Source organism: Camelus ferus, chromosome 9 (assembly GCF_009834535.1).
Source record: "Camelus ferus isolate YT-003-E chromosome 9, BCGSAC_Cfer_1.0, whole genome shotgun sequence".
In the NCBI taxonomy this organism is placed as follows: Eukaryota; Metazoa; Chordata; class Mammalia; order Artiodactyla; family Camelidae; genus Camelus; species Camelus ferus.
The window spans coordinates 59,372,704-59,387,189 of NC_045704.1; the positions used below are offsets into that span (position 1 = coordinate 59,372,704).

Here is a 14,486-nt window from a genome sequence, read left to right on the forward strand (position 1 = left end):
TCTTTTCAAATGTATCTTTATTTCTCAAACTCAAAGCTTTACTGCATCAAGTTCTAACACATTGTGCATTGACAAATGATTTCTCCTGCATCACGTAAGAAGGTCAGGGACCATTACACCAAAGAGGAAACCTCACACATCCTAGGCACCACTAAGAAATTAATATTTCAAAGGCTATGCAAATATTGAGTAACAAAAAAGCTTCAAATTTAGTCTAATTTGTATCTTTTCATCTATAATAATTTGGAAATTAATGGATAAAAACTCAATTTTCTGAAAGCAGCTCTTTTTTTTTTAAATTCATTAAACAAAAAAGACCAGATGCCTTGAGTTTTAAAACACCCACAGATCCATATTATTTAACGACCTCCTCTTTAGTGGATGGTCTCCTCGCCTTCCTAGGCAAACACACATGACAGCCTGCACCAGCTCCCACTAGCCCAGGCAAAACTCCAAGCGTTTTCTTTCACAGCCACTTAAACTATTTTTTTTAAGTGATAGGTAAACAAGGTTTAGAATTGGAACTCACAAAAAAAGCAGTTATTTCCTGCTCCTCACCTTGGAAGTCTCCACAAATAATCCTGAAAAGTTGGTCTTTCTAAATACACCCCTCATTACACACCCCTCCCTTGGTCCTCTGAATGGAATTGGCTGAGCTGGAGTATGTTCCAAAGTCAGCTGAGACATTTTGGTCTCTGCCAGGTTAAAAATTCAAATTTACCCTTGGCAACTGGCTGTTCCTTCACCTCACAGAATCCACGCACAGGTTCTCCTTGTGTGGAGCCCCAGTCAGATAGCCGGGAAGCAAAGGCCCCGGGGAGCATCAGGGCCTCTGCTCGCAACTGGGTAACTATCCTTTATTCTCTGGAAGAGGACGCTCGCACTCACAGTCTATCTGCATCCTAAAAAAAGGCACCGGAACCAGAAAGGTAACTAGAAAGGAGGTTTTCCTAAAGTTAGGAAGTTGCTTTTGAGTGGCACCATTCCCCAGAGTTAACAAAGCAGTACTAGTTAAAATCCTAACCTACCGTGAAGGTGAGGGGCTAATGCTAGCGGCCAAGTTGAAGGAAAAGCAGATTCAGGGCTTTAGCAAATGGATTACTAATGTGTCACCCCAGAGCGTGGGTTCACACACAGCTCACTGAGGCTCAAATCCCCAGGGGGGCAGAAAAATCAAACTAGGAAAAAAAAAAAACCCTTGAATGCCAAACCACATCCGTGACCGCAGATCAGGAACCCAGCACCTTTCCCACCCTGCCTCTCCCCATCTGCCCGGCCCTCCCGGTGTGCGCCATGCCACCTCCCACACCCAGTTGGCGGAACCCTGAGGTGAAGGGGTCAGCAATGTAGTTTAGTTCCAGAGCTGAAGTTAGTGGGTGAGGAAAACTGTCTCACTGCCAAGGTTAAGACTTAAAGGTGAGATGAAGCTCGAGGCCAGGAATGTATTGTATCCTCTTCTGCCAACACAAGCGGGAAAGGGTACTGTTTCAATCTCACAGCTGCTGAAACTGATTCTAAGAAGCAGGCTAGGGTAACAGGCTGCATCCTTGCAGAAAGCATCAGAAAACTGCTCAGAGTCCTGAAGCAAATGAGGCTGCTTAAGTCTACACTAGAACTTGCACTTGAACTTTAGTGCCCTTGGCCACTGCCAAGTTTCACATTACTCAACACACAAAGAAGAGGAACCACTGGACTCAGGACAAGCTCGGAGTACCTGGTGCTTGTGTGAGCACCACGAAAGGCAGGTTTCAGCTAGAATTTCCAGACACCTGAAATTCAAGGTTACCTGGTCTCTTCTGAGGCAGACAAGAGGCTCGGAGAGCAGGTGGAGACACCACTAGACCAGGGCGGTGCTTCAAAGTGCAGCTTTGGTGAGGGCAGCTTTTTACCCGGATGATTCTAAGAACACAGGCCTACTCTCAAACTTCAGAACAGCTGGGCTGACTACGAACTGCAGGCAAAGAGAGTTTACTGAGATGGCCATCGTGCAGTGGTAGTAAAGCATTGGGGGGCTGGGAATTTCCAGCAACTTCTGTGCCTCCCTTCCTCCTCAAAGGAGGACTAGTACCAGATAGGAAAAAAAAAAAATACGAGCACAAAGCACTCCAAGGACAAACTGGGAATTTAATTATTCATGCGGTTCTGATCCTCTCTGCATCTGGTCCCTCATCACCCTGATCCGTGAGCCTTCTGGTGGAAGCAACACTGACCTCTGTTAGCAAGTGCTTATGTTGGTGGCTTCATCATATTTCAAAGCTTTGGTTAAACAGATCTCTCATTTTTGTGCAAACATGTTGCCATCTGACCACAATGGCAGTTTTTAAGGTCATGGATGACCACGTAGTTTTGAAAGTTGGGGCTCAGTCTTCATTGCCCTTTTTAACCCTGAAGCACCGCAGGGCCCCTCTCAATGTAGAACCAGCCTTGACTCAAAGCCGTGAATTTAAATATAACTATGGCTCCCAGGGAGACAGGAGCTGTTTACGCTGAGAAGTGGCTTCTATTCGCCTAGTCCACAGCATGGATACCGAGCCACGCCCGATCTGCTTTCAAGAGGACCTAGACATCACATTCTAGAAAAAAGCCCTGAAACTATAATCTTTGGAAAAAGGTAAACCACTCCTTTTCTACTAAGCATTAAGGTAACTTCATTGCTTCAAGCAAGAAACAGGCAATCACGCAGGGCTTGGGATTTTTATGGCCACAAGAGAATGCAAAACTCTGGAGCGTGGATTTGATCAATCACTTGAGAAACCAAGCTGGCTGGCAATATTGCGTTCTTTGCCCTTGATAACCCTGAAGTGATGTTTTCCAAGAGAGCCCACAGACAGTTTCAAAACACAAAGTCCCGTAAATAAATCTACCGGGAAAGCAACAGTAAGTAGCCCAGAACTCTCCCATTTACTAAGCCTGCTTCAGACTAGAGAGTAACACTGTTTTCCTTCTAAAGTGCAGAGTACAAACACGTATGATCAATCTACCAGAGTAAGGAAGATTCTCCTTCGTTCACTTGCTTCTTCCCAAATACACCGGAAGTAGTCGCCGGGAGGTGCCTCAGTGGCTCTGATCCACATGAGGCCCGACTGACGGGAGGGGCGGCCACCTCACATGGAGCACAGGGACAGCAGGGGAGATTCTAAAGCAATTTTCTTAAACCAAAGAACTCTTCCCGCAAGAGCAGGCCATTCCACAGGTCACTCAGATCTACTGAAACTCCTGGATTCATCTGCTGTCCAAAAAGCCTGGAAAAGGAAACCACTATTTTTTTGGGTTGGGGGGGGATGAGAACAAAAACAAAATATCAGCCAAAGTACTCCAGAAAAAACAGCCAGTCATACTTGGAATGTGACCAAAATGGGTTTCCGATTAAAAGGTGAGAAGACCCTCATGTCAGTTACTGCAACGACTCTAGACTCACAACCTTAGTCTTGGGAAGAGCAAAACGAAAGTGATGAGCTGATGAGGGGGAAGAAATGTCATTCAATAAGAATTCCTTACGTTAAAGAAAAGAAAAATTGAACATTCACGTTTCCTATTTACAGTCACCCCACCACCACTACCACAATTCTACTTAACATTATGTTGCACATTTTATTTTGTTTTCAAGTTACATTTCAAGAAAAGGTCACTTTTTTTTTTCTCAGCGATTTCTCACAATTCCTCGTGCTAGCACAGCATCTAAACCATAAACCACTTTCAACCAGATCTCAATTCTCCAGCTACTGGCTTTGGTTTATTGATGAGAGAAATCCTCAGCTCTGTTGACGGAGAATAAACATAAGCAAGTCAGTCCTTTGAACAAAAATTAAGTCACAAGAGCACCCTCATGTTTACCATTTTCTGCCCGACTGAAATTGATAACAAGAAAACAGACAATCAGCACAACTTTCATGCAACGGCTGAGGATTGCACATGAGGGCTGCGCGGCCTCCCCCGGGCACAGACGAGAGGACCAGCAGCTGACGACTTCTCAGACACTGCCCAAGCGTCCCCCCAACCTCAGTGACTGCAGAGCCCAAACGCCCCGTGCCAGTGTTTGGGACATGCCATGTTAGTGTCTGTCTTGGAAAGATGTGGGTAGGCCATACTTCCTATAACCTTTTCCAAAGTGGCACTGCAATAACGGGTCCCTTTAGGGTTGGCTCATGATACACTGTAGACCCATTCCAATGGGTACACAAAGGAAAAAAAAAAAAGCAGAATCAGAGCTGAGTTCCCCTTTAAAAGCCAAACGCCTACATCTAGAAGGAGGCTCCCCTACCTGAGAGCCCTTGCCCTAGTGGGATTCCCACTGTGGAAACCCACAGGTCTCAAGGTTAGTTACAGGGCAGCCAGGTGGGGTACGGCTGGCTGTAGGTGACTGGGGGCTGGGCAACGTAGTAGTTGTTGAAGTTGCCGTCGCTGACGTAAGGAGCGGGCTGGTAGTAACAGGTGACGTTAGTGGCATTGGGGATGATGTTCTGCTCCGCCAGCACGCGCAAGGCCAGGAGGGAGATGAGGTTCAGCGTCTGCCTCCGTTCGTGCCCCATCAGACACACGGTGCTCTCGTTCACCACCCGGCGCAGGGTCATGAGGTAGTCGTACTTGCTCCTCTCCTCTTCGGCGAAGTGGTTCTGAAGGTAGGTCTCCAGCTTCCTCTGCTGTTCGAGGATGTCAGGGAAATCAATGAAGAACCTGGAGCACATGTAACGCTCCAGGGTCTTGATCTCTTCCTGGTCGGTGGGCCTGAAGTCCCGCACCAGGAGGTTGCTGTACTTGAGCAGCCCCCCGCCCCGGATCTCCTCGGGGTTCTTGGTGGCGATGAGTCTGTTCTGCAGGTGGTCGAAGGCTTCCTCGAAGTCCCCATACACGCTCTCCCCAATCACCGTGGGGTGCAGGTGCTCGGAGATGGGGTTACTGGAGCAGTCGTAGAAGAAGAGCAGCGAGTCCAGGATGATCTGAAAAGAGTCCACGCTAAACTCGAACTGACGCCGGATGGAGTCGACAAACTTCAGCTCCACGTTCCTCCCGTTCTTGTTGGAGAGCGAGATCAGGCTCCAGCGGTCTGTGTCCGTGCACACCTTCACCAGCTTCTGGACGTAAGCCTCCTTCAGGGTGACTGGGCTGATCTTCAGCTTGTTCACGCCCTCTGGCAGGAAGTTCAGAAGGGAGCACAGAACCACATCCCTGACCAGCTGAAACTCGGCCTCCGTGGGAAGAGCCACGTGAAAGATGAGGTCCAGGTCTTTGCAACCCAACCCGTTGTCTTTGACCAAGACATGGCCGGCTGCAGAGCCGTTCAGCCGCACATCCTGCACTTTAATGCCCGCCTCCTCCAGCCGGCCGCGGACGGTCTGGACGATGTCCTTCAGGGTTATCTCCAAGGTTGGAAAGTTGCCTCGTCCGTGGATGGGGACGACCTCGGTCAGGACCTCGTGCAGCCGGCTCACCTGGTCCCAGTTGAGCACGCTGAAGGACACGCAGTCCCTGGTACTGCTGCTCTCCTCTGCCATCTCGGGGTGTCCTTGCCAGGGAAACTGAAAGTGAGGGGGAGAAACAGTTAGCGCTCACTTCTACGTGGCAAAGCGGCTCCCGGGACTCAGAGATGATGCTGGTTTCTCTCTGAACCTCTTTCTTACTGTAAAGAGGTAAACAGCACCTACTGCCGGGTGCTGCTGAGGGCTAAGTGAGTTAGACGTGGCAAGAATGGTGCCGGCAGGCAGTAAGGAGAGAATACACGTAAACTTACCCTATATCGAATCTGACAACTTTATAATTTTGTTTTCTGTGGGGTTTGTTTTGTTTTATCTGTGTGGGGTAGGGTGGGGGCAGAGTTTGTGTGTGAAGGGATGCAGAGAAACTTATTAAGCCAAGTAACCTAAACCCAACGTTACTCAACAGAGGGCCTATGGGTGTTGCTAATTTTCCTTGTTTTCTATGGAAAATCACCTCTCCTGCTTTTGGCACCGTAACTACGCCTAGGCTATAATGCCCACACAGAACACACGACCTACCAAAGACTCCTTCACTCTGTGAATACATAGATTCTCAACGCCAGGCTACAACCACACAGAGAACAGAGAGTCGGTTTAGTCCTGCTAGAATCCAGTACACTGATACGCTTTTCACTTATGGGAGCCGTCTGCCCTATAACAAACACTCCTGTTATCTGGGGTATCCAGGCGAGGACTAAGGAATTGTCTGAAGGACAGGATTCCTGAGTAACAGAGGGTTAGGTCAGGGACGGAGGGAACCGCTCTGCCCAGCAAGGAGGCCTGACACAGGATGTGGGAAACCTCCTTGGGGCAGTGTGATCTTTCAACTGTGTTTTGAAAAAGAGTGCCTTCAAGCCACCCAAGGAGAACAGTTAGCACTCAGTACCAGGAGCAAAGCACGCCTCTCACAGCTCACCTGTTAGAACCACAAAGTTACCAAAGTAATTTCTAACTAAGTCAGACTTTTCAGAAAATGAAACACTGGAAATCCTACTGCGGAAGAACATAAACGGATACACTAGAAAGCCAAGGTGCCTGTGGATCCACTTGGGTCACCTATTAGCCAGACAGATGTCAGAGCACAAACGAGAGGTTGAGGTGCTGTCCTCAGACTTCCTCGCAAATTGGTAGAAAAGTGACAGGGGCAGCAAAACTGACTTGCCAGACACACATAGCCCATCCCGATGACCTGCAGTCTCAGGGTCTGGAAGCTGCTGCTTTCGGATGCACACCCAGCGTGCGCTGTCCTGGGGTTCCAACTTGAGTTTTCAGTCTTGCACCGGTGCCGGGGATCCTCACCTCATCAACAGGGCTCAGATCAATGGGACAGTTTTCAGTCTGTGCTGGGGCACCCAGGGACATGCCGAGACAAGCTTTCTAGGAGTTGGCCATTAAGAGGAGGGTGAGAACACGACGTCTCAATACAAGGCAGTGTGTAGGAGAAAGAAAATGTAACAAAAGGGCAGAAGAAAGAAGCGCCCCCTGATTGGGGTGAGCAGGGAGGCCACAGAGGAGCTCACATGGGGAGGGGATGCTGGCCGACAGGAAGGCTGGGGCTGAGGGGCAGCAGGGAGCACACAGCTGAGAGCTGGCAAGTTGTCCAGTCTGGCCAGCATGGGCCTCTCCTCTAGCCGGATCACAGGCTCCCTGTAGGTTAAGGGACAGAATCTGCTTGGCCGGGCAGCAGGAAGGTTGATCGCATGATCCAAGCAGGCTCCAGGAAGACCGATGGGGGATGGGCAGGCTTCTGCTCCCGCCTGAAGAATACTCACCAAGGGGAAGATAAAAGTTTCCCTGCAAACCTGTTTGGACAGCGTTAGGAGGCCCTAGGCCATCTAGATTATCCGACCAAAGCACTTCTGCGTTAAGGAGACCAAGCGAACTTGGTGATGAAATGCTGCATGTTTACTGTGGCTGGCCTTTGGCTTCAAGTCAGCTCTGAAACAGCAGAGTTCTCTTCTTCAATGCGCTCTGTGCACACTTAGTTCTTTGTGGCCCCTTTTATGACGAGCACGCAGTACACTTGTACCCATTATCTAGGGCAGCACGCAAGCTCAAGCGATCGCAGAAAGGTACGGCTCTAGCTTTGTTTTGAGACACGGCCAAACTGTGATTTGGTGGCATGGGTTTCTGTCAGGCACGCTGACCTACCCATAAAAATGCAACTCGCTTTACACCCTGCGGATCCCCTGTTAGCGTGCTTCCAAGGCTTGTGCGGATGATACGGGCAAAAGAAGTCATAGCAACAGGAGAGATGCTGCTCAGTCGGTACTCGGAATAGAAGGAGCACTTAACTTTCAGAAAATCTCCAGGAAGAAACTCAATAATGTTGTAGAGGAGAATCGTTGTAGGAATCGCTTTTGACTCATGCCATTTTTTTTAAGGACTTGTTTAAAAAAAAAAAAGCCATGTAGAGTTAAAGCCAGGACTACTCCTACCTCTAGAACAGTGGTTCTTAACATTAGGAGAGGGACATCTGGGACCGGGGAGAATCTCATGAAAGTGACCGCTCCTTCTGGGGGGAGGGGTTGGGGGCGGGGAGTGGGATGGGGGGTGCACTTATGCCTGAAAATTTTCATATGTTTTAAAATCCCTGAACTTGTAGTAGATTCAAAGTGAGAATCTATTTTAGACTGAAAATTGGTAAGGTTTATATGTGAGGAGGGGCAGGAACAGCCAGGAGAGTTACGAAGAACAGGACGTACAATAGGCTGGTAAGAGATATTATGGAGCCACAGTGATGGGAACAGCGTGCCACTGGCACAAAAAGACAAGCTGGTGAAACAGAAACTTTTAAATCCAGAAATAAAATCTAATACATAAGAAGATTTAGTATATAATAAAGGAGGCATTTCAAAATAGTAAAGGGAAAATTTTGAGACATCTGGATAATTATCTAGATTTAAAAAATACGCAAAGATGGCTCCTGAGCTGGTGCCAATCTAAGACCTAGATGGAAGAATCAAAGACCTAAGTGTAAAGGATGAAACCCTAAGAGTACTAGGAAAAAACCCACAAAACTTATGTATACTTACATAAGCTAGGTAGTCCTTTCTAAATCACATAAAACCTAAAAGTCAGAAAAAAATTGATATATTTGCCTATATAAAAATATCTACATGGTGAAAACACCATAAAGAAGTGAGAAGACAAAACTAGGAAAATATTTGTAACATTAGACAAAGTACTAATTTCCTTAATGAATAAGGAGCTCCTGCAAATCAGAACCACAGAATCCCAACATAAGATGGGGTAAAGGACATGAACAGTGGCTCAGACCTGTAACGTAGTCAACCTTACCTTAAAGGATAGGCAAATTTAGACTATGATGTGTCATTTTTACCCATCAGATTGGCAAAGACCGAGAAGCAGACACTTTTAGTGCACTGTCCCTGGGTTCTCTTTGAAGAACGACATGGGATTCTCAATTTTAAGCGGACACACTCTTTGGCAAAGCAATTCAACTTCCATGAAGTCTACTTTGGATTTTATTCTATGGGTACATTTGCAAGTATACACAAGGATATTCACTGAAGCATTATAAAGCTACAAATAATCATCAGTAAAGAAGGTTAAATGACTCGCAGGTACACAACAGTATACAAATGCACACAGGTGTCCAAAAGAAAGGTGGCAGCTCCCTCTGTATGAATATGAAGCGCTCATCAAGGTCTATTAACAGAAAAGTGTGAAACTGTGCAGAAAAGCATAAGTCTGCGCTTGTCATACAACCAGAAGTCTCTGGAAGGAGATGCTAGTGGTTCCGACTACACCAAATGCCACAGCTAGGCTAGGAGAGGGTAACAAAGGAGACTTACTTTCTCTCTTTTGAATTTGGGACCTACACATGCATTACTTGAAAAAAAAAAAATCCTATGAGCCATGTTCCCAAATCTCTCCCGCTATGAGCCATCTAACCTGCTACCTTGTTTAATTCCTTCGATGCCTTTCCTCCTAGCCGTCCCCATGTCCCCATGCTCAGGTGCCGAAATCAAGTACACTTGGAGGCTTCCCCTCCAAGCCTTAAAAGCTGATCCCCAGATCAGCAGGGGAAGAGGAACAGTTTTTCTCTAGAAGAGCTTTTAGTCAATTTTCTACTTACGTGTTGTTTAAAAGAAGATGTCCATTGTTTATCCCAAAAACAAAAACAAAAACAAAAAAAACCCAACAAACCCAAACTTTCAAACTAATGGATAAGCCATCTCATCTAGCACCATTTTATGTTTGGTATTCAAAAATGTTTTCTGTAGTTTTACAAGACTCGCTATTTCTCATTTCAGACATGGTACAGCTTTCCCCATGATGTTGCTGATTATTGTCTACAGTTGCAAGAACCTTAATAAATGCAATAAACACTTTTTCAGGAACCTAAGATGCCCGTGGTTGGCATCTTCCACGCCAGCAACTCCTGACACATGTACGAATAGTGGCGTCGACTGTCAGAAAAAAGCAGTCTATGTAAAAGCACAGTGTGGGACGCGCCAGACACCGAGCCCATGGGTAGCTTTTAATTCTCCCAATTTACCGTGATTTAGACATAGAGGAGCTCAGGCTACTGAAGGCTCAGATGTAGGCTGATTTCACATTCGGCGTCTAGCCGCCCGAAGAGCCCAAAGTAAGTTACTGAGGCCTGTTAGAAAGCAATCTTTTGTTTTCTTCCCCGCCCCCCACCCATCCAAACAATTTCAAGTATCAAAAGCACATTTTTAAGTTACTTAGACCAACACTAGAATACATTTATTACTAGAATAAATCCAAGTCATAGGCCCTTAGTGCTTGGATAGCACACCAGAGCACAGTGTAACAGTTTTAATTAACCACTTGAGATCAACATTGATATAATCCCCATATAAAAGAACCACGTGAAACACACATTCTCAAATCACAACAGGAAAATTCTAACTAGCAGAATTAATAAAATGGTAACCAGGAAAAAAAAAATCCATCTGAAGCCTGGTAAATTCAAAGTGTTTGATTTCCTTTCATTACCAGAGAAGCAGATTCACTGTTATTCCGCACAGGAGAAACTGGGAAAGGTAGGAACCGTGACTCCTCACTGATTTGAAAATTCAGGCACCTTTTCACAAGTGAGGATGACCAACCGCCTACTCAGCTTAAGCTACATAGTCTTCTAAAAAGTTTGGCTCATGATGATCGGCACCTCCGGGTGCCCCTGAATTCCCTTTTATCATCCGGCTGCAGCAGCAGCATAAAATACACATATTCCTGGAAAACAGGTTTGCAGAGATGGCAGCAAAAGGTGAGAGGGATAGACAAACTGAGCCCAAAGACTAAACCGAGCTCCCCGAGGACAAGCTGATGTCTAACTTACCTTTGTTTCCCGCTGCCTGGGACACTCAAGGCAGGTTGATCTGAAAACCGCTTTGAGCCCTCATGGAAAAGAGTCCTGCTTCCTAGCTTACTTAGACCCCAGAAACAAGGGGGGCAGAGGCGGTGAAAGCAGGCGGGATTCGAGGCGGGCGAGCAGGCCTGACAGACGGACAGTAAGAGCGTCTGTAGCACTTCCCGGCCTTACGGCCCAGCGCTCAGTTGAGGCAACGCCAAGCCTTGTTTGTGCCTGGCACTAAGACGCAGACCCTGCCCAGAGAGCCCCGTCACATGTGGACACGCACATCCACGAAGCTGAAGGCAGCATATACTTCAGCCTAGGTCTGCGACGTTTAACGTGCAAGCTCCAGAAGGCTTCATGGGAACGCTGTGGTCAAATGAGGCGCTCTCAGCCGTGGCAGCCCTCCATCCAGTCCACAGACAACTGAGTGACACCCTCGTCCTCTGACCCTGCTGTGGGCTTAAGAACACAAAAGAAACTCAAACACATTCCGGCGCTCCTTTGACGACAAAATTCCCTCTCACTGATAACTGGATGCTCCCCCACGGCCTGGATGCTCCCAGTGACACTTCCCAGCTCAGCGTGGAGACCCAGCCAGGGCAGTGGACCAAGCCTGGTGACAGACTCCGAGGGAGTGTGTCTGTGGAACAAAGATCCCTGCTGTCCCCAGCTCCTGGCTAGGGGGGATCCCATGGCCCCGTGGCTGGCATCTTCCACACAAACTCTTGTCCTCCGTGGACAACAGAGGACCTTTTAAGCAGGAAGAAACTAGTTTACTGTGTATAAAGGCCTAGAGAATTTAGGCAGAAGTGAAAGCAGAGGGCAACATGTGTCATAATATCCTCTCCCGCCTCTTCCCTCATCCAGCTGAGTGAGTGAAATGACAACTCTGGGCCTATTTCTTTTTTTTTTCTTTTCCTGTAAAATGAAGGCATAGAGGGGTGTGTACCAGCCAATGGAAGGGTTCTCAGTACAAGCCACTTCACGTCCATCCCTATTCATCCTCACAAGCACCCAAGGAAGCGACAACTGTCCCCTTTTCACGACGACTAAGATCAGAAAAGATGAAGTGAACTGACCCCAGACTCCGGAGCTAACAGTTCTGACTCCTGGAACTGGCCACAACCTCCACCAAGGTCAAGTTCTGCCGCTGGCAGGACGAGAGGTGGGGAGAGGGCAGTAAGTTCACACCACAAACCCACACGTACACGGGGATGGCCAGGTCTTGCTGCTAACAAAGTGACCCTTTCTAAAACAGCAAATTTTATTGGTCTTATCCAAAAAAAAAGGAGAAAGCTACACTCTGCTCACTACGTGACTATGACACCTGATCTTCCCATCGCCCCTTGTCCCCACCACACATGCACACATGCCAAAGGCAGCTACGCTTGAGTCAAGCACCCTTTACTGCCTGCTTGAGTGCAGACTCCAGGCGAGCAAAGGCATGGGTCCGTGTTCGGAGCATAGAGGGGCTCCTCAGAGAGGCACCGAGAAGGCAGCTCACTGGCCACGGTGTGGGAACCCCAGCTCTCCAAGGGCAGGCACACACACTGGCTGTGTCACAACACAAACACTTTACTATCCTCACCCACAGCCTTGTGCCACTGGGGTTCATTTACTACTTCCTCGGAAGCTCTGGCAGGTACTGACGAGTGCAGAGCCCTCCAGGGGCTCTTCGTGTAGAGCTGGTCACAGCCAGGGGATGCCAAATGTGACTAGATGTTTGGCCAGGCGCCCTGAACATGAGCCACCAAACTATGTGACTGCTTCCCAAACAGCAGCGAGACAGTGCTGCAAGGGCTTCACCGGGACTGACTCACCCGATCCCGACGACTATCGTCCCTACTTTGTGGGCGGGGAAACTGGGGAGCAAAGGGGATACGTGCTTTGTTAACGGTCCAAGAATGCGCTGCTGCAAGTGGCAGAAATGGGCCTCAGGAGGCTTCCTAAGAGATGGACAGCCCGCATGCATGTGCTGGGGTGGCGGCAGGGCTTCGAAGGTAAACTGGGTGCTCAGGAGTTGTAGGAAGGATATGGCAGTAAGAGGAGAGAAAAAGAGAAGAAAGGTATGAAGGTTTGTTCTGAGATGGCGGGAAAGAAGTCAGCCAGATGTGCGAAGGTCCCCCGTGTGGAGTAAGGCCAGAGGGCAAGTGCCGAAAGCAAAGCAGAAGCAGCCAGAACTAAAGTATCTACAACTGGTGGGACAGAAACCACCCCCGCCCCAGCCAACAAAACCATCATGGACGTGCGGGTGTATCCAGCCTGGTGGGAACCACCAGAATTGCATGTGATTAAGCACAGACACGCTAACAGCTATGCGGATGTTTGCTGTAAAGGAACAAGGGCTGAGAGAGGAAAGCCAGGGTCCTCACTCGTGACGGAGCTCTGGGCAGTGGTGGTTTCAGAGAAGGCAAGTCAGGAAGGCAGAGAGAAGCCAGAGTGGAGGAGCTGGGATGGTCAGCTTGCTAGACGAGCAGACAAGCATTAGGAGGAAAAAATAATGGTACAGAAGGGAGCGTTTAAGAATGGGCTGACCCTGATCTGGGTCTGCAACCAAGGCACGTGCCCTGCTCACGGGCGAAAGGAATGGCTGCTGGGATTCGCTCTGGTGGCTGGAAGATCAGGAGTGAATCTGCTGACGAAGCCAACGGAACAGGACACCCCTGCAGACAAGAGGGCACTTTTATCAGATCTAAGAAACAGACAACCCAACTGGAGCTGCAGAGGGAAGGTAGGTAAGTTTGCAAGAAGTGGTTAGGATCCCAAGGGCTGGCACAGGAAGGAGAGCTGGAACAGACCTGAAAACAGAAACAGCCTGGAACAGCCTGACCAACACATGCACGTGGAACCTGAGACTGGACACCTGTCCTTTTTCCCACCTGTTTGTGGTCTGAACCTTGAGATTCTTTCATCCTCGAGAGCGCGCCAAGCGCTTGGAATGACCACAGACTTGATACACGCAGAAACAGATTAGTAGTCAGAAAGGAGAAAAACCAGGGTCAACACGGATTCAGCCTTCTGCAGAGACATCCTCCCTTACTCCTTGAATTCCTAGGGGGGTGAGGGCCGGAGTTATCTAGGTCCAGGGGGCAGCCTGAGCCAGTCTTCCGTCCACCAGCTGCCAGCCCCTCAGTGGGGCCCCAAGCCCACCTGGGAGGAGGTCACATTCTGGAGACTCCTCCACTGCCCCCAAACACACTGCAAGGTTACAGACAACCAAGATGCACACCTGGGTTTAACGTACATGGAGTTAAGAGTTTAGACTAGTAGGCAACCCAAAGCAACAGAACCAGATAAAATAAAGCCTTGTTTATTAAAAGAACACTAAAATATATTGTTAACTTTTCCCAAAAAGTTATGTTTACAGTTGCCCAAACACCCACAAACACACTATCTCAGTTCAAAGGAATCAGCGTCACATACCACAAAGCTGTGCCCAGGGAACCGTCTCTGGGCCAGTGACACCAACCCCGCAGGTGGTTTTTTCTCACTCTGCTCGAGCACATTCAGCCGGAGGCCTGAATCCATTTTCTCGGGGTTACCAGCATCCTCCTAGCCATTTAACATTGATGTTTACTAGAGTCAAAAAATTTAGTTCGATTCCCACAGCAACTGGGATGCTGCCCGGGGCTTCTCACGAGGTCTCACTCCCCACTGATGCC

At 48.3% G+C, this 14,486-nt stretch overlaps 1 protein-coding gene across 3 annotated transcripts in view; it reads right to left on the minus strand.

Annotated features, from left to right (window-relative positions):
* The window catches only part of TENT5C (terminal nucleotidyltransferase 5C), a 21,608-nt gene continuing 7,122 nt past the window's right edge, over window positions 1–14,486 (minus strand). For all 3 annotated transcript variants that reach the window (XM_032486945.1, XM_032486944.1, XM_014558880.2), the window contains exon 2: window positions 1–5,516. In XM_032486945.1, the coding sequence (XP_032342836.1) occupies window positions 4,317–5,492 (1,176 nt within the window). In that variant the 5' untranslated portion in view covers window positions 5,493–5,516 and the 3' untranslated portion in view covers window positions 1–4,316. The remainder of the gene's footprint in view (window positions 5,517–14,486) is intronic.